This window comes from Bactrocera oleae, chromosome 6, assembly GCF_042242935.1.
Source record: "Bactrocera oleae isolate idBacOlea1 chromosome 6, idBacOlea1, whole genome shotgun sequence".
NCBI classification, from domain to species: domain Eukaryota; kingdom Metazoa; phylum Arthropoda; class Insecta; order Diptera; family Tephritidae; genus Bactrocera; species Bactrocera oleae.
Genome location: NC_091540.1, coordinates 46,488,310 through 46,508,477, shown reverse-complemented (window position 1 = coordinate 46,508,477; position 20,168 = coordinate 46,488,310). Strand labels below are relative to the sequence as shown.

Here is a 20,168-nt window from a genome sequence, read left to right as displayed (position 1 = left end):
AACTGCTTTAAAATTTGTAAATGTCTGGAAAGAAAAGTCAAATCAATTTATTTTTGAATTATAAAAAAAAATTGTCTTTCCATCGCAGCAGCAACGCCGATTCAAGCATATTTGCCACAATATTAAAAATTTAAAATGGATCTTTTGATTGCTTTTCGTTTTACTGTTATAGCAGTGTTACTCTTTTTAACAGTTATCGTTCTTTTGCTTCGTGTTGTAGCTACTTAATGTGAATGAAAAGAAATTATTTACAAAACAAAGGTGAGTTAATACTGATCAAAAGCGTTGTGTGTAACATTTTATGCCAAAATGTTTTTAACTTCTGGAAAATTATAGGAAATCCATAGCACAATATATGCTTGAATTTTAAATCAAAGAACCATATGCCGTTGGAAATGTTCAAAATAGTAGCAGATGCCTGAGTGTAGACACCTAACATACCAAGCCTAGCAAGTTCACACACACATATATACTTGTATGTACATCTGTGTGGCATATGATATACACTTTTAGACATAGTTGTTTTTCTTTAATACAAAATGTCTAAATAATTCCATGAAATGTGAACAGTGTACCTCTCTGTTACAGTATTGTATTACCGTTAGTTATATAAAAAATACATTAAATGAAGTAAATCAGTAATTAATTTAAATTATCCGATGATAAATGCATCTAGTTTCTGTGGTCCCTCATATTTACTCATCTTTTCAAGAGAGTGTGCCGCTGACCACTTTTAACTTCAGAATTACCCAGACAAAATTGATGCACTCCGTGGAAAAACAATACATCAAGAGCTGTAAGTGTATATGTATCTCAGGATCAGACCTCTAGATCTGAAATTACGATGACTGGGAACACAGCTACGCTGTATAAAAAAAGACCTGATGAACACAGGCTCAACAATAAAATATACAATGAATCAAAATTATGGAACACTATTCCCAAAATATTGCAAAAGTGATTTTTGAACTAAAACTGTTCAAACCCCTAAGTACTAAATATGTGGTCCCCAGTGCCTATAGTTGACCTTCTACCGAAAATATCAGTCAATCCACAAAGAAATCTCAAACTAGTATACCATTTGACTTTGCGAGAGTATAAAATGTTCGGTTATATTCGAACTTAGCCCTTCCTTACTTGTTATAGTTAAATTTTTTTACACGGACTGGAAACTCTTTGGCACGTTTTCTCTATATCCAATCGTTCCAATAACACAGCAATTTTTTAACTGATTGTTTTACGATGTCCGATGAAAATTGATGAATGCGAATACCAAAATCTTGCCAGTCGACTATTGTACATTCAGTAACAACTATTCAGACTGCCTATTGGACTCAGGTGAGTAGTGATGGTTTTTGAAAGTCTTATATAATACTTACCTTTTGAAATCGTTTGGGAGGAGTCAGTGAATAAAAATATTTAGATTTCTGTTTTCTTCTTTGCGGTATTTTCAAACATTTCAGACAACTGAAACTTTGTTGAGTACTCTGCAAATAACATCTGCAAGTATGCATATGTAAACCTTTATCATTCACTGGACCTACGCCTACTTGCAATTGACGAATACTCATGCCCATATGTAAATACAAAAATTTTGTTGACTATTATCTGTGTTATGCCGGGGAAGCAAAATAAATGGAATAATTTCTAAATCGATTAGAAGCGATAAGAGCTAATCATGTATGCCAATAATATGCGATAAAGATAAAATGCTATTAGATGGGCATATAATTAGCGTGAAAGCCACGAATTAAGCGTGCAAACAAATTGAAATATATATGTACATACATACAGAGATGTGGTGATTAAGAAAGCAAATCAGATAACATTCTCCGTACTCGTATAATGAAAAACTGTTCGAGTTGAAGATAATATGTATTGTTCAAAAATTAAAATTGTCAGGATAAAATATTGATTAACCATGAGAATGAATACATACATTATTTTGAAAAAATTGTAAATGAGAGGTATATTTGATGGTAAAATTATTATATAATATTTAGTGAACTACCTTCCGCTAAAATTATGAAAATGATTCGAGTACAGCTCAGCTAAAACTCTCTAACTATAGGAAAAATGAACTATGCGATTTGCTTCTCGTTAGGTGGGCTGAAATTTCCGACTACATTTCAGGACGGACACATTGCTTCTAAACTCCCAACTCCTTCTTTGAACTTGGCTACTCTATTTGCAGGCTGTTGCCAACATCAGATAATTATACGATATCGTATACTTATATGCTTCTGTAAAAAAAACTGCTGCTGCCCGTCATTATGAAATAGCCAATCATTTAGATTTATGAATGTGTATATTTAATTATACAATAAAAATTTAAAATTGCGTCAATTTAAAATAAAAATATAAAACTACTACAAAACAGAAATTATTTTAAATTAAAAATAAATAAATATGTATGTATAGTAAGGTATTATTGCATTCGATACGTAATTTACACAACTTGTTCTATTTTTTTTTATTTTCACTCTAGAATTTTATAACCATAGTTGTTATTAGTTTTACTTTAGTTTTAATTTTATTGATCACTTTTTTGTTAGCTTTGTTATACAAAACGTTAACAGTTCTAGGGAGATTATTCCAACAGTTCCACATTTTACTATGTATGTATAGGTGTAGTTTTAAACTTTCTCTTTCAAAAATATTTTCTTTCATAAAATTTATTCGCTATTACGTACGTATGTATATGCACGCATACATAAACATATGTATATATATGGCTATAGGAAAATTCATATGTTTATTAGCTAATAACTCGATAGGCACATACACATAAAAGTAGGTATACGGCTGAGCATATTAAAGGCTGCTCACCGGCTGTAGCTTGTTGTTGTTGTAAATGGCTAAAATTATTTAGTCTTTAGACATCTGCTCGCATATACAGAATATGCTTTCTAGTTCGTATCTATGTATGTGTGCATATACATGTTTGTAGATTTGTATTGTGTTAATATTTACAAAAAATATACATAATTCCATACATATAATAAGAATATATGAATGTAACGTTCGTGATTTTTCTTGTTCTTTGGCTTTGGAAGGGTGGGTTCACTTGTTATATGTATGCATGTGTATATGTATGTAGGTGGAAAGTTAGTAGGAGTCGTGAGAGTATTTTCCCTGATTTCTTTAGCTAAATGTCTATATGTGTGTTTGCGTATATTCGTGTAGTTTTGTGTGTTCGCATGCAGCTGCACAGTATTAATAACATTGTAATATATGTATATATATGTATTTGGTTTTTTTTTTTTACATTTTTCTCTGATCATCTCTCAGGTGCCTAGTAGAAGGAACTGCACCATGCATCACCGACAGTGGGGCTAAACAACCCAGCTGTATGACTTGTAGTCGTATGCACGTGTATTGACTGCGTGGTGGCACTAGCAGGAGTTGACGCTGGCAAGCATTGGAAGCAGTAATTAGTTCCATAGTTGTTATCCCAAAACTGCTGGCCTTTACATTGGAAACGGGCAGCAAACTCAATGCGCTGACCAATTTGCAAAGAATTACCAAAGAGAAAGAAGGTAAATTTATCTGAAAAGCCGTCACAAGAGTTTTCAGCATAGTTTGCTTGCAAGTCAGCATAGCTGCGCCAATTATCCAGCGTATAACGTATGTGCACTGACTTGTTGAAGTCCAAATTGCGTACACGCACAGTGCCGGTAATCGTCTGATTGATGTGATCCGTTACCGCGGCGTTCTCCAATGAAACTTGTTTTTCGCGCACAAGATCCAAAAAGTTCGGCAGTCCACCGGGCTGTTGAAACAGTGGCATGAGCAGCTTATCAGATTTCGGTCCGAGCTGTATGGGCGGTTCCGATTCCAACACTTCCAAATCTTCAAATGCAGATTTCGGTATTGTTGGTATTTCGTCGAGAAACGTTTTGATATCGGCCAAATCGAGACCTAGCACATCTGCGAAACGCACAATTTTCTTGCGACCTGGTGTACCCGGTGGTGTTTTACCGGTTTTTAGTGATGAGCAGCGGCGCACACGTTGCGGCCGGCAATCGTCTTCATCCTCTTCATGTCCATCGAATGTGGATTTATCATCTTTGGTTTTGTTGTGCAGTTGCTTAGTTTCAATGGTTTCCTGAGTGCTTGTACGGGTCGACTCGTTTGTGTCTAACCCTATTTGTACTTCGTTTTGGGCGGATTTTTCCGTATTGCTAGTTTCAGTCGTTTCAGCGTGCAATTGCTCAATATTGTCAAGAATTATGTGTGCATCAGTTTCAATCTCGCCATTGGAGAGATTAGTGTGCAAAGTTGCGGAAGCAGTATTGTTGTTTTCGTTATGTGCTTGAACTTGCATGAATTCAATAATATTTCCAATGCGTTCACTATGTTCTTGCAGTTCATTGATTATCTCATCTTGTATAGTTGCCAAATCCACAGGTGTTAAATTATCGTCGTGTTTCTGCACTTCCTCCAAAGGTTCTTTTGATAGTTCCTTATTTATAACCGCAGTCTTGTCGATATCATTCTCATTTTTGCTGTTATCTGCAGATACGTCGTCATGTAGGTCATGGGATTGGTCATTCGCGTCATAGCCGTTATGTAATGTAGGCACAAATTCAGGTGCGTCATTTATCGTTTCCTCATTGTGAATGTGATCAAAGTATTGCACATCTGTAGAGCCGCGACTACTCGAGGTAGACGCACAAACACAACCCGATTCAGCTGCCGAATTGTGTGGTGTATTCGATGCTGTCTCTATTAGTCGCAAATATTCACACTCATCAACTGGGCTACCTGGACTTTCCAGCTCACAGTCAAAATCAAAGAACGAATCGGACTCATGGCGCAGCGGTTGCAAGTCTGTGACCGCTTGTTCAGAGTCATTTGTGGTTTTCCATGTATTGGTTGTGTTGTTTTCATTAATTATCGACACTTCCTCAGGCGATAGTTCGCCATCGTCATTCTACATAAATATATTTAACAAATGTGTTCGTTAATTATTTGCTAATGTAAATGTTAATCACTATCACACCTGTGTGCCCAATGTACGTAACTTGGAGGATAAACTACGTGCAAAAGCCTCGGCTCTACCACGACATGATGACATGCCTAATGTGGGAATTACAGATATTATACTGCAGGATTTTGTGTCAGGGGTGCCACTATTCTCATTCAAAGGAATATCTCCGGGACCGTTCATTGGCCTTAACCAGAATCTCGATCTGCAAGTAGAAACAAAAACATATGTTATTTATAAAATTTTCGAGTAATTTAATAATCGTTAACACGTTCTCCACGTTCTCTGTTAAAAGCAATACGAGTTTTAAGTTTGAACTTCGTAAATTTTCTAAGTTGAATAATTCTTAGTGGCTTTAATTTAAAATATATATTTAGTAATAAGAATATAATATACATATGTCCCGGCATCCAAAATGTTTAGCTAAATTTTCTAAGTAATCAAAATAGGAATATCAATTGGTGGTACACCAAAGCTATTGCAAAGGGAATCTTGGATTTTTCAGTTCCAATTTTAACCTCATCCTTTATACATATCTTCGATATTATATAGTACCTTATTTCTCGGTTAGCTGAACTGCAGCCACGCTTATTCTAATCACAGATATATTCTCTTATATAGTATTTAAAACTCGAAAGCAAAAAAATGGGATGCTTGCACTTATATTTAAAAATCAGAACGTTTACAACCTGAAAAATCACTCTTCAACTAGATGCATATTTATATAAACTGAAAAAAAATTATTAAATTATGAGCAAGTTAATGCTCAATGCATTCGCTAATGATAACAACTTGTAATCTAATTGGCTTATGAATTATACAACGAGGCATTAAATAATGCAAAAATCAATAAAAACAAATGAAAATCGAAGGAAATTCAACGACTTTTTGGTGCGTTCGAATTTTGATTTTGTTTTTAGGTTTTTTGATCACTCTCTACTCTTCACTGCTAAAAATATTTCATTCTCTAACTTAGTGGCTTGGCTCGTGTTAAAAAAAAGAAAAAATAAAGAAAAAAAAATTAATTTAGATTACTTTTCAGTAGGTATTTATGTATAAACTACATCGTATGTTTGTGTTTTTGCACTGTAGATACGAGGTGGGTACATACATTTGTTTATTTGTAAATAATAGCGAAGCGCAATTGTTAAGGTACAGCCAAATAGCAATCAAGTAGCACATAAATAATTTTCATTTCGCTTTTTAGTTATCTCAATATGAAAAATCGGTGCCATTGAATTTGCACGTACATATGTATATGCATGTATGTGTGTAGATACTTAATATAATTCTGTTATTTATTTGGCGAAATAATCTCTTATATTAAAAACCTCATGGAAAAGGAACTTTTAACGACTTGCATACATTCTATCTATCTACATATGCGTATATATACCATATGTATGTGATTTAGAGCAAGTTGCCCGAATAAAAATATGCATTTAAGTCTTTAGCATATGTATGTAGTATGTAGGTATTTATCGTGAAGACAAATTATTCGGAAAGAATTATCATTCACTCGTAAGTCAATTTATAGTATATACGCATTAATCTAAAAGGAAATGTATAAATAAGTGTGTGTGTATATAATAAAAAACGAAGCCTTATTATAACGTATTTATATCCACACGCTATAATTACTTGTATTTGTGTGGCTCCATTGTGGCCAAACCGTCATATCTTAATAAAACAAATAGTCAATAAAAACACTTTCAAACTTTCTTCGGGTGCACACTTTATAAAGAACATCAAAATGATGATATTATCAAAAAGTTCTATGAAGAGTGCTCATATAAAAAAAGAATAAAAAAATGCTAACTAACCCATTACATTTTTTGGTGAAGTAACTCGACTGTGTGCAGTACAAAAGCGCCTTAATTGACTCCCTTGTTGAGTGATAGGAGTGAAAATTTTAAACAATTGAATATTAAAGAACATAAGAAATTACTTAAATTTTAAAACTAAAATTATATATTTAAGTTTTATTTTAATAATTAAACTTTCGGCGTCTTAAAAACACGATTCAAATTCGAACGCGCACAGTACTAAACTTCTACCAATAGTTACAAAACGGAGCTTCAGCTTCCAGCTCATGAATAAATTAATTTTTTTTTCTGTTAATCTCTTTCTAATTATTTTTAGTTATTAGTACGATTTATCTAGAGTATACCGTACATGAAGCAACGATAAAAAGTGGTTACATTGTAATATAAAAATACCCAACACGAAATAATTTCACTAAATTATGGATATGATGTCATACTAATATTTATATATGTACATACGGCAACGATTCTCTATTACATAGTGCCAATAATTGAATAAATTTTCTTCACACAGTTCCATTAACAATAGACAGAATTTCGACATGTCACTCGGTAGTTGACAGCTGGCAGCCGCTTTCGCTACTGCGTGGCATATCAGTTGACAACCCGAATATAGACACATTTGAGTCCAAGGATGATAGAATACGAGTTGCGACAATAATATAACGTTACTTTTCTCGGTTTGGGCTGTGACAATTGTTACAAAAACCAATTGCACTATGCCGCCATGTTGTGACGTAATTCTTTTGAGTTGAGGAGAAGAAGCAATGCGAGAAATGAATTTCATAATCGCAATAATTATAATTTCCAAATCTTTTCACATGATTTAATTTGAATAAATCAGAACTATTATTAATATATGTATATGTTTGTGTATAATATAAGAAAATATTGCTGGATACATTGCAATCGCAATCATTCACTTAATTATGTTGTCAAGAGATAAACGTATAAAAACGACCAAAATATTTTCTCGCAACAATCTTAAACTTTTTCATTATAAATTAATAAATTAAGTCAAATCACGAATTAACAAAAGTGTTTACGTTTTTGTTTACAATTTACCTGCTATTGTATGCTTCTTCTTCTCAACTCAAAAGAAATACGTCACAAGATGCCGGTTGGCGTAATCTTGTATTCCATCATTCTTGATTGGAGTCTATTAATCATTTCGACAAAGCATTTCAATTAAGAGTGATTACTGTTCTCTTTAACTAATATGGAAATGAGGTTTATGTTAAGATGTTCCACTCACTGTTTGTGAGATGATTATATACTCAGAAATTGTTAACAGTTTTTGAACTCATAAAGAATATTTGCGTTACTGCAACATAACAAAATAAATTATTAGGCAATTCACAAACTTTGTCTTATGTCTTATGTCGTATTTTAATAGTCTCAAAAATACGACGCTTGTGCGCACCCCTTAATCGTTGTATGTCATATTGTGTAAAAATTCTACACTTCACCAGCTGGTAGTGAAAAATTAAGAATACAAAAACGTTATGAGAAAGTGCCAATAATAAAATTAAAGTTTCTTTTTGTGAAAATTTTCTTTATGTTGAAACCGCGGCGATTTGGTTTACACTGCAATAAAATCATTTCCAACCACAGAAACAACAAATTATTTTTATATTTCACTTTTCTTCAACTCAATTTACTTGAATAACGTGACTTCCTTCCATATTATTAAAGAAATTGATGAAATTTATTTAATTTATTAATTTTAGAAACTTAAATACGACAATATGACGATATGACACAATTTGACACCTTGTGAATACCCTATATATGAAAATATTAAAATAAACATCGAATAAAGACGAGTTTATCTGGTAAACATTTATAGACTGGTATATTTTTTACTAACATCCTTTAGTAAATCTGCCTTTGTTATTATTATCGCATCGTCTATGGTGTTCACTACGTGGTCACCCACCACGTGAAGTGACATTTGTCACACTACGTTGAAGCAAGAATATACCTAACAAGCCACGCTTGATTGGTTTGTTGACTTTGAGCTAATTAAATCATAAACAAATGACTTCTAATTGTAAAAAGTAAAACATGTAAGAGAGGGAAACATAAAACAACTACAATGTTCGTAAGTCCCAATTAAAAACACAATAACAACTTTGTTTTCAATATAGAAATGTTTGTTTTTTAGGAATAGAATATATAAGTATTTCAGAATAAATATGTAATTTTCGCTTTTAGTTTACATTATATGTATGTGTATAAATCTTTAAAAAAAAAGTTAGTTTTATAGTCTCAATTTATGTAAAAAAGTTGAAAAATATTTGTAAAACTATTTTAATAATATTGCAAATTGAATATTTAAATATTAAAGCGATAATTTTGATTAAAAACAAAATTTAGTTGTTAGTTTTCTTGTTTTTGATAATAAGTGTTGAATTATTTGATAACTAAAATTAATTATATATAAAAAATTCCTTGTTATTTCTTGCAATAACCCTAATGTGTTTGGTTTTTAAGTAATTATTTTTCTGAATTTTATACTTTATTATGTAGAAGAACTTTGTTACTTTAATATACTTAAATTTTTCGTGATAATAGCTTGTAAAGAAATTAATTTAGAGTATTTTTTTAATTATTATGGCGTTATTTTTTTCCGCAGGCGTTTGAAAAAATAAAGTTCATTAATCTAAGATCGTCAAAATATAAAAAATAAAATAATTTAACAATTAAAGTATTAAGTGTTTTAATAATATAATTAATACTCTTCCATTCCTGTAAAAACTTAAACAATTTTTTCAAATACTTCAATATTTTGAAATTATTTTTAGTATTTATAAATTTTATAAAATAAAATTCAATATGAAATCAGCTGTCACGTTGCACCCGCCACCTTGCTTGTCCTTTCCATTAAAAGCGATTAATTAATTTCACTGCGCAGAAATGTTTCAGATTTTCTACTTGATAAAAAATTAAAAAGTAACTAATTTTTGGCAAGATTAGTCGCCAATTTGAAAAAGAAAATTTATTAATGAAATTATTTCAATGCTGAATTTGTTTATTTATATTTTCTAATTTTTTGTGTTTTCTTTTTTTTTTTGTAAAAGTCACTTGTGATGCGCGTGATATTATTAAATTTTCACAGCTGCTTCTATGCCAAAGCTAATATTTTACTATTTTTTCAAATAACTTTCCATTAGTGGAACTTGCGGTCACACAAGGCGGCTAATAACCAAAACAAAATAGCAAAAACACACTCACACACATACGCAAAATAAGAAAATGACATTCCGTATATACATACATTTGTCCTAAGTGTGCATATACAAAAGTATTTATATACAAGTTCAGATGTATAGACATCACATGCAAGATACAAACAGACATCATAAAACAAACTAAAATAAATTTTCGGCATTTAAAAATAGCATTATAAATTGCAAAAAAAAAATTCAAATTGATAGCGAATTAGGATTAAATTAAGTGATGACCCTATATACAATCGTTTACACACTTACATATATGCTAGTATGCATATACAGTTAATTGTATACGACAAAACAAAAGACATAACAGTACGCAGAAATTTAAATTTGAAGTTAATATTTTCTTATTTTAAGTAAATTTGTATGTACTTAGCTGTCACCACACTGTCTCTGGCGACGAGTCTGCGGCACCCGGTTAAGGAAAATAAAAGTACCTGTCACTCGAGATAAGCTTTCTTTATTTATTATAATTATTTTTTAAATAGTTTTCGGGCGCTTATCAAAACGAAAAACAATTAATTCGTTTAATAACACTTGCTCAATTTCAAAAAAAAATTTTATGCTAGTTTAACAGAGACACTGCTTTACTTGAACGAGTTAACGAGTATGCTTTGGTGTTATTATTTTTTTAGTTTCATTTGTATTTTAATTATTAAGTATGCATATACATATGTACAGAACATTTGGAGTTGTCCACCTTACAATTTTAGCTTTGACCTTGTGTAGAATTTCTAAAGTGAATTGTCACAGATTTAAAGCAGCCAGTTGTGAACGTTTATGATTATATTGTAGAACATTTTATTTTAATCTATTTTAATTGATTTTTTTTGTTTTCTTAGCACATTTATAAATATTTTCTTCTGTTTTTACTTTTATTATTTTTTTGTAATAAGCGAACGCATGAACTACACGAAAAGGCAAAAACACACAAAGTTCACTTTTAATATTTGACTTCTACCGTTGCGTCGCTTGTGTGCTCGTCTTCATCTTGGACACGGTGCGCACAATAAGAGTGTCATTCAAGGGTATTGCAAGGTCGTAGCGCGCAACTTGACGGGTATGGCTCGTTGGTATACGAATCCACGGCGCTTGCTTTAGCGTCATCTGTAGTCCTCCGCTCTCCGTTTATTTTTTGTATCTCATTTTGTTTGCTAATATCACCCTGCTCGCTGATTTTCGGTAGGTAGGTATATAACTTTTTTGTTTTGATTTTTTTTTTCGTTAATTTTCTCTTCTGACATTCGGCACGAGCACAGACTTTAGATACTCCCAATTACATTTATTCAGATACAAATTAACACAACAGCTGCTATACTTAATATATGTATATATGTAAATTAACAACTCAAAATTGACTTATATGTCGGCAGCATACAGTAACAACTGGCACAATTATTCACGTGCGGCTTTTATGTATGTAGCTACATATGTATGTTGTACGTGCCACAAGTACCATTCTAAGTATAAGCGCTATACTTTCTCAGACGAAATTTAGCATTTGAGTGGGCGCTAAATCGCCACTGTGTATGCACATATGTTTATCAGAAATGCACACACAAGGCTGCTCAGAAATGCGCTATAGTACTAAATGTATTTGTACATACAAACAAACTCATATTTGTAGTAATAATTTATGTTTGAGTTAACTTGTGTGCTCTTATCTCTCCGGTGCGGTCCGGACAGTCGGCGGTCTCACTCTCATTTGTCTTGAACGTGTATCGTGTCTCCTAACATATATACGCATGTTTATTTCACGGTGACCACTGCACTTCTGACTTTCGCTTTCAACTTGTGCATTCCGATAATAATTTGTGTGTATCGCTTCTCACTGTAATGACATCACGCTGCAATTGACTATATTATTTATTTGTTTATGGGCTCGTATCACATCGATTATAAACAATTCCAATATTTGCGAAAACCTTTGCACTTGCACTGTAGTTATGAGTATTTTAATCGTACTCCGCATTCATATCTCAGTTGCTCACCTATAAATACGAGTGTAAATTAAAGGTAGGAGCGGAAGGAGAATACAACAAGGGTGGTGTAAGAGAATGAGAACGAGAGATAAAAGTGATTTTTATGTTTAAAACAAATTTTGAGAGTGAAACTTTTCAATGTTGCCACTAAAATATAAATATTTTATCGCCGATATTGATAATCTTGAAAATTATAATTCGAAATAATATATAATTCTTTATTTTCTTATTTCCAGCTTTTCGTATTAGACGCTATTTGTATATGATGTGTACTATTTGTACACAGAGTAAATGAAAATACTTCATATATTTGTGCTGCTTATCGCAACTAGCAATAATAGCATACTATATGCATGTTGTCTTTAGCAAACATTTGCTATCGATAAATAACTCAATGAGAACTTTGAGCTTTAATAAAGCATTCTCATTTCAGTTATCGACATTAATTTATTATCTTTTGTTTCTGTATGCGAGAATAAAGTAAATTGTTTTTAGTAAACCCAGCTGTATAAAAAAAAATAAAAAATAATAATTACCAGACGTATCTTGTTAAAAAAATAATTTAAAAAAACTTAATATACTTTTCAGCAATAAAATAAATATGTAATGTACACAAATGGGACTTGGAAGTTGAAATCGCAGAATTAAGATAGTTAAGTTTTTGTGGCATAAGGTACTGAGACATTCTGACTATTTTACTACCCTTGTCTATAGAATATATTATTCTACCTAGTGGTGGTTTAAACTCCACCAGGGCATAAACAGCTCAGTACTACAGTGTTACACTTTTGGGTATATTTATATGTACATATATCTTAGTGTATGTAATCGTGCATACATATGTATATACATACATATATTAATGAATGCTGGACTTTACGGCCATTAATGATAATTTAATACATTATATAAAAATGTTTCTTATGCCAATACCATAAACAAATAAGTAAGGAAGGGCTAAGTTCGGATGTAACCGAACATTTTATACTCTCGCAAAGTCAAATGGTATACTCGTTTGAGATTTCTTTGTGGATTGACTGATATTTTCGGTAGAATGATATTTTCGGTATTAAGTACTTAGGGGCTTAAACAGTTTTGGTTCGATTTAGACAATTTTTGGTCACAAGGGGGCATACTTTAAACGTATTATGCACGCAAAGTTTTACCCCGATAAATTCATTGTTGCTTGATATTCATAGTGGAAAGTGAAAGAATCAGATGGAATTAAAAATGGTGTTACATGTGAAATAGGCGTGGTTGTAGTCCGATTTCGCCCATATTCGCACTACAACATAGAAATACAAAAGAACGTTACGCACCCAATTTAGTTGAAATCGGTTAAGCGGATCTCAAGATATGGGTTTTCACCTAAAAGTGGGCGGTGCCACGCCAACTGACTAATTTTGAACGCGGATCCTATAAAGTCATCTCATACCATCCCAAAGATAAAATTTAATGTCTCTGTCGTGTTTAGTGCTTGGTTTATCGCGCTTTTAGTATTTTTTAACAGTACCGTTATATGGGGAGTGGGCGGAGTTGCCACAATTTTGTTATTATAGCATTAGCGGTTGAGGAGATATGCACATTAAACCCATTAGGGGCGGGACCACGCCCACTTAAAAAAAATTTTAACTGCAGATGCCCCTCCCTAATGTGATCCTGTGTACAAAATAACAGTCTTGTATCTTATTGCGGAGCTTAATTATGGCAATTTATTTGTTTTTGATTAATGGCGTTTTGTGGGCGTGGCAGTGGTCCGATTACGCTCATCTGCAATACCAACCGTCTCATGGTACCAAGAAACATGTCTACCAAGTTTCATAAATATATCTCAATTTTTACTCAAGTTAGAGCTTGCACGTACGGACGGACGGGCAGACAGTCATCCGGATTTCAACTTGTCTCTTCATCCTGATCATTTAAATATATATAACCCTATATCTAACTCGATTAGTTATAGGTGATACAAACAACCGTTAGGTGAACCAAACTTTATACTCTGTAGCAACAGGTTGCGAGAGTATAAAAATAGACACATGAATCAAAGTACTAAATTATTGATATATTATCAGAGAACGTAAATGAATTATATTATCAGAGAACGTATTCATTTACGTTCTCTGATTATATTAAACAAAAATATTTGAGATAAGATTTTCGTTCCGATAACATTTCTGATTAGACAATATTTTGGTGAATTACTTATTCTTTAACATTCTCTGATTATACATTTGAAATGCTGAATGAAGTCTACTAAAGTTTATAATGAGCTCCGCTATTTTAGCTTTTATTTTATTTGAAGAAAAAAAGCAACGAAAAAATAAAAGGAATATATTAAAAGATCACAGTAATCCACTTGATGCACCAGGGGAGTCGCATGTGAAATTTGGCTTGCATTTACTTGTATGTTTGTATACATGCTTACTTCAAAGATTTATATCACATTATCGACTGAATAGAGACGCATTTGGGTGTTAAATTAAGTTTGTTACGTTTTGTAAATTCTCTTAAGATATCTTGATTTTTCCATAAACTCAATAATTATGACATTTTTTGTTTTATACTTATGTTTTCCCTTATAGAAATAACGATAAATTAAATCGTAACAATAATATAAATTATTTTCTTCACTTACATTTCAAATCTGTCAGCAAAAATCCTATTACTTTGTTTCTGATAACAAAACCGAAAAATTGGTTTCCGTGACACCCAAAACCGATACCATTTTTGTTTCGAACGTCAAACCAATAATATCTGAATTCATGACACCTACTACACTTTTTTATCGGTTTCAATTCTGATTCCGACAACTATCAGATTCTACAACACTCCTGATTAATAAATATTTTGCCTATACCTATAGCAAAAGTAGGCTATTTTTATACTCACACGATTGTTTCATAAAAAACTTATACTTATATTTGACAAACATGGTCTTATAGGAGCGTCATATGCGGTTTTCATTTTAATAGGTCAAAAATATTTATAAGCTATTTAGTTTTAGAGCAGAGAAAGTGGAAGCAGTAAACGAGTAAACGCAATCTCTAGAAATTCAAATGGAAAGGATCATACGTTAGGTTAAAATACGATTCGACGACTCTACAATAGATAAATCAATCTCTAATGATGATTTCGAATAGTAGTCCTTGAATATACCAGCATTTTTCCTTACCTTTCCCTATCATTCAAAAAAAAATAAAGAGATTTCTTTTCATTTCGTTATCTTTATTTCGTATATTATTCATACATACAAGTATGTGCATCAATAAGCTAACACTTTGCAAGGAGAGTCCTGAGATTGTGGTCTGTTAAAGTTGATATTGTATAAAATGAGTACGAAAACTCGTTTATACCCGCAGCCTGCTCTCAACATTAGCTAAGTAAATAGCCAAATAACGATGCTAATGATGAAGTTTCTGAAAAAACACATACCATACCATTTACGTAAATAAAATATGTTGATTTTTAATACAATAATATAACAGCATTTAATTAATTGATTATTAAGTAACATAAAGAAGCAGGAATTACATTACAAAAATTTTTAAATGTGCCATGTCAACCGATACCGCTCAACATTTAATGAATAAGAGTATTGATCGCTTATTAGCTGGAAATAATTATATAAATAAATGTAAATAATATGAAGACTAAGTCTTGTTGAGTATATAAGTGGTTTTAATGATTTTAATAATAATTTAGAATATTTTGTGCGTACTCATATTAAGCCAATTTTTATTTGCGTAACTGAAAGTAAAATGTTTAAAAAAAATTTTTAATGACTCTTATATATTATTCTCCCTTTAAATTTTTTGTTTACGTGCATTTTCAAATAATTAAAGTTATTTTTGGAAAAAGGACATATTACATACATATACGTTATAGTTATGTTAACATAATTAAACTTCACCCTCGTACAGAAATACATACACACATAGATATATATGCATATGTATTAGCCTCAATCGAAATAATATAAACTGTGAGTGATTATTATTCTTGCTCCTACTGAGATAATTGTCATACACACATACACAAATATATGTACACATTGATTTTTGAATCCGCACAAATCTAGATATGCATGTAATTTAAGTTTAGCCACAACAGTAATGAAAGCTGGGCACTTTTCATACCTTTAGCCCTCAAGTAAAGTAAAATTTGATGAAGATGTTTCAATCAGTAAACTAAACCATATCCGAGAGTTTTCAGCACATGTATACTATACACATACACATAAACGTATATAACATATTGACTAGAAATTTCGCATCAATTTTTTTTTTAATTTTACTTGAATATATGTGTACATATGTGTGTATGTGTCTTTGTAATTTAAAACTACATACATTTGTTAATATGTATGTATGTTGTACTTTTTATGAGTGTGTAGTGGCTTTAGATCCTCCAACTTATTGCCTCTAATGCCTTATACGTGGAGTTTTGACAAAACAACTTATCTCGACTTAGCAGTTTTATACGCAAGAGCAGTAAAATAAATTATTTCTAAATAAATTTTAGCTCACCGATTATGCCAAACTATGTATTGTTTAAGGAACCATTATCTTTAATTCGCTATAAAATATTTTATGTTTCTATGAAGGATCAAATTTCATGTACTTAAAGAAAAACTTGCTAAAGTTAGAAAAGTTCTTTTGTCAAAAATGCACTGACAGTATGTGTGTGTGCCTAATAAAACATATATGTTTTTATTTCAACAAAAATTAATATATCTGCAATTTCGTACTAAAATCACTATAATACTGGTTAATTAAATAAAACAAAATAATAATAATTATAATTTATTCCAGCTATTTACAAATAAGCTGATCAAGATTTGCTCTTTGTGTCTCTGCGAAATCTCACTGGAAATCTGACATTTAGCCATGCACAGCAATTAGTGTACAACAATGCAATAACAACAATCCATCGATGCGAAAACGGTTATTAGGGTGCCAAAATCTTCTGTGGAATATGTGTGGCCAGGTACTGTTTGTGCAACCGTTGTAAGCAGAACTGGTAGAATTCGATTTCGTTTGTGAAATTATGTCGCACTATATTTTTCACCTTCTCACTCACTGGCGGTTTGAAGTTGTTTTTATTGATCTTTGTTAAATACTCCGCGCTACCTAAGAAAATAAAAAACAAGAAAATATTTTCAACGTAGTATAATATAGTAATTATTATAGTATTCAAAATTTAAATTATGACATTTTCCCACTTATAAAATTAAATGTTCCAATCCGTCAACAAAATCAATTTTATTGTATGGTGATCATGAGCGTTGATACTATTTTGTAAAATTTACAATGCATTTCAAGCTGCCTCCTATCTGCTTTATTCATATAAATTTCTATTTTTCTGTTGTAGAAATTTTAATCCACAACCTAGATAATGCAAAACATGAGCTCATACTCAATATGCGCACTTGTTACAAGCATCACCTAATATTTGCTTAGGAATGCTTGATGGCAGTTATAAGGTTGTGGTATAAAAACTATATAATATATTATATAATATGGTATGATATATATTGATAAGGAAGGCCTTCCTGGACCCACTCCCTTAAATATTGCTAGAAAACTTTCACCTCAAAATATACATAGGTAAAACTGCAATTGTGTACGTACTTTGGTAAATATCTCGAACACCTTCAAAGAACCGTGGTATATATTTCTCAAATACAGATAAAGTCGTATTCATATCCTCCAGAACACCAACAACAGCATATTGACTCTCAACAGCGAACTTGGCGCGCTCCAATGCTCCCACCGTATTGAAGGGGCTGCCAAATCCAAATTATTATATACATGCGTATATAAAATTAAAATATTTTTATTCTTACGTGCATTCATATGCATGACCGCAGAAGAATAGACTCTGCCGCCGGTGATCACCTATACCTTCCACGGTCACACCCTGCGTATAGGTACATTCCTGATCGCCGGATAGCACACAAGTCTCGAAATCTTTTTTCAACCATGCTGGGTGTGGTAGCGGTAAATCGGGAAAGGCAGCTTTACGTTCGACAAAATACCAGGGAGCGCGTACATAGTAAAACCAACTAATTACACGTTCAATAGGATCTCTTACGACATTCACATAAATCGGCATCGGCAAATTGAATTTTGTAAAATTTGTGTAGCAAACGTGCTTGATGAAAACAGATGGTTCGGGTAAATCACTTATCACTTCAGCCAGCTCTTGCTGCTGATCATCGGCCAGGCGTATTGTTTCCACCTTTTGCACTGCATCTCGATGAAACTGAAAATTATTTCGCTCCGAAAGGCGACGTAAAAGTTCCATAAATGTTTGACTACCAACTTTTGGTACTCGATTAAAGAAAACTATACCCAATTCTGCTTTTCTCGTGTTGTTCAGCTCTAGTGCGTTTAATGATTGCATCTAAGTGATTAAAATGTTTGAAAAAATTATTAAATGTCTTAAATTACCAAATTAAAAAAATACTTGTGTTATTAAGCTTGTTTTATTCATTTCATGGCATTATTTCACGGAGTCCTTAAAAAAGTTATTGTACTTATTCGAAACTCAAAAGGATTGAGTAAAAGAGATTCCTTACTCACTTCCTTACCAGTTACTTACTACGCGATAATACTTACAGAGTTCGGTTCATATTTAAACGGTTGTACAATTTCCCTTTCTCATCATGTCACCAACATTTTTATATATTCAGAAAGGAAAATCTGTTATTTCAAAATGTGAAAAAACTTTTCTCACAATCATAAGGATTTCTTTCGATCATTGACTTCAAAAATTGAAAGTCGACTTGACCGGCTTTATAACGCTAATTCAGATATTACATCACACCATATTTTATTCTTCTCATTCCCCTTCTATAATCGTGGATTCCGAAATTAATTGGTTTAACACTTTAGTTTCTTTTATTAATTTCGTAAGATACTGTAGGCTAGGCTGCTGGTTTCCACTGTGACAACAGGATTAAAACAAAATTTGACAAACACAACCATATATTTTAAATATTATTTTATTTCTTATAACGAAATTCCACCTAGTCTTAATATAATTTTAATTAATAGGAAACTCCTTGTGATTAAGTGCTAAATATTGCTTGAAAAGACGCTGCTTGCAAAAGTGATAAAAATCGTATTCATTTGTAAAATTCTTACGTATCATCTGTTTCACATCCTCTGCCACATATGGTTTCCGATTATTACGATTGCGATTTTCGAGACTCGCCTTATTTACTAAATACAAAATAAAAATAATATAATATTTAATTATAAAGTGAAATCGGTAAAATTGGGAAAAATTACAGTAATATACGCGTGTTGCTCCGCTGAAGAAAAGTGGAATATAATTCTCCAGAACCGTTAAAGTGACATTTGTCTCTTCCCAAGAACCGACGACGGCGAATTCACGTTCTACATGATCCTTAGCTAGCTGTATAGCATATGGAGAATCGAAAGGCCTTAACCGCGATATGGGAGGTGTAAATATTTTGTCAACATATAAGTCTACTTTCATCGGTTAATGCTTTTTGTAAATATACAAGTATGTACTTACAAGCAATCTAAATTCTGACCACAAAAGAACAACGACTGTCTTTTGAAATTCCCTATACTGTCGACATAGGTGTATGGCACGTATTGACATTCAGGATCTCCACTGCGTACACATTCGTTGTAATCCTTTTTAAACCAAATAGCCGACCTCAGATATGCATTTGGGTTTCTGCGAAACATCCCGGCATTGTGGTACGCGTTGCGTGCATAGAAGTACCAACTGATTACCCGTTCGACTGGATCGCGCACTAAATTTATATAGATCGGTTTTGGTAAACCAAAATCATAGAAGTTTATCCATGCGACATGCTCAACATAAGCTGATCCGGCACCCAAGCGAAAGACGTAATCGGCAATTCTCTCTTGTTCTTTCGTATGGAGATTACGTCTGGCTGGTTTGCCTGGACCAAAATGGTCGAGACTGAACCCATTAATTGCTTCCAAATTGCCTAATAATTCGATCATCGACTCGCTGCCCACTTTTGCGCAACGATTAAAAAACAATATATTTGTATCCGCTTTGTTTGTGTTGTTCAGAGATGAGGTGCTTAAGGAATGCAGCTAATTCAAGTAATGAAGTTTATGTG

The 20,168-nt window shown here is 32.2% G+C and overlaps 2 protein-coding genes and 2 long non-coding RNA genes across 12 annotated transcripts in view; 2 read left to right on the top strand and 2 right to left on the bottom strand.

Moving 5' to 3' along the window:
* The first annotated feature begins 5 nt into the window (after positions 1 to 5).
* On the top strand, positions 6 to 652 carry LOC138855654 (uncharacterized). The gene is made up of 2 exons (XR_004978556.2): positions 6 to 261; positions 337 to 652. It is a non-coding gene; the product is annotated as an uncharacterized lncRNA (long non-coding RNA).
* A 1,637-nt stretch (positions 653 to 2,289) lies between these two features.
* On the bottom strand, positions 2,290 to 11,427 carry Gbs-76A (Glycogen binding subunit 76A). Of its 8 annotated transcripts, none has more exons than XM_014240480.3 (3): positions 10,756 to 11,427; positions 5,006 to 5,195; positions 2,290 to 4,936 (listed from the first exon to the last, which is right to left on the bottom strand). In XM_014240480.3, exons 2-3 carry the CDS (start codon positions 5,171 to 5,173, stop codon positions 3,296 to 3,298), a joined length of 1,809 nt encoding a protein of 602 aa, XP_014095955.2. In that variant the 5' UTR covers positions 5,174 to 5,195; positions 10,756 to 11,427; the 3' UTR covers positions 2,290 to 3,295. The 8 variants fall into 8 exon arrangements, with proteins under 8 accessions (XP_014095955.2, XP_014095947.2, XP_036228144.2 ...); XM_014240472.3 differs by having other exon boundaries at positions 10,761 to 11,427; XM_036372251.2 differs by having other exon boundaries at positions 10,776 to 11,427.
* LOC118682746 (uncharacterized) overlaps positions 10,036 to 20,168 on the top strand; it is a 30,027-nt gene continuing 19,894 nt past the window's right edge. Inside the window, exon 1 of the long non-coding RNA XR_011397021.1 lies at positions 10,036 to 10,488. This is a non-coding gene — a long non-coding RNA (uncharacterized lncRNA). The remainder of the gene's footprint in view (positions 10,489 to 20,168) is intronic.
* Positions 15,291 to 20,168, bottom strand: part of LOC106620500 (heparan sulfate 2-O-sulfotransferase pipe) — a 33,431-nt gene continuing 28,553 nt past the window's right edge. Inside the window, exons 4-6 of one of the 2 annotated variants that reach the window (XM_070111659.1) lie at positions 17,883 to 18,442; positions 17,668 to 17,822; positions 15,291 to 17,166 (exon numbers count right to left, since the gene is read on the bottom strand). In XM_070111659.1, coding sequence (XP_069967760.1) covers positions 16,985 to 17,166; positions 17,668 to 17,822; positions 17,883 to 18,442 — 897 coding nt within the window. In that variant the 3' untranslated portion in view covers positions 15,291 to 16,984. Of the gene's footprint in view, positions 17,167 to 17,667; positions 17,823 to 17,882; positions 18,443 to 19,008; positions 19,264 to 19,332; positions 19,488 to 19,582; positions 20,143 to 20,168 lie in introns of those variants that run through there. The other variant, XM_036372287.2, reaches the window with a different exon arrangement.

Bases quoted from the DNA above. Each gene is read 5' to 3' on its own strand.
- Gbs-76A (XM_036372245.2), bottom strand. From the start codon at position 11,162: ATGACGCTAAAGCAAGCGCCGTGGATTCGTATACCAACGAGCCATACC. The intron at 5,196-11,016 runs GTAGAAGTCAAA...TTCTACTTGCAG, and splicing joins AGCACACAAGCGACGCAACG to ATCGAGATTCTGGTTAAGGC. The intron at 4,937-5,005 runs GTGTGATAGTGA...ATATTTATGTAG, and splicing joins TACGTACATTGGGCACACAG to AATGACGATGGCGAACTATC.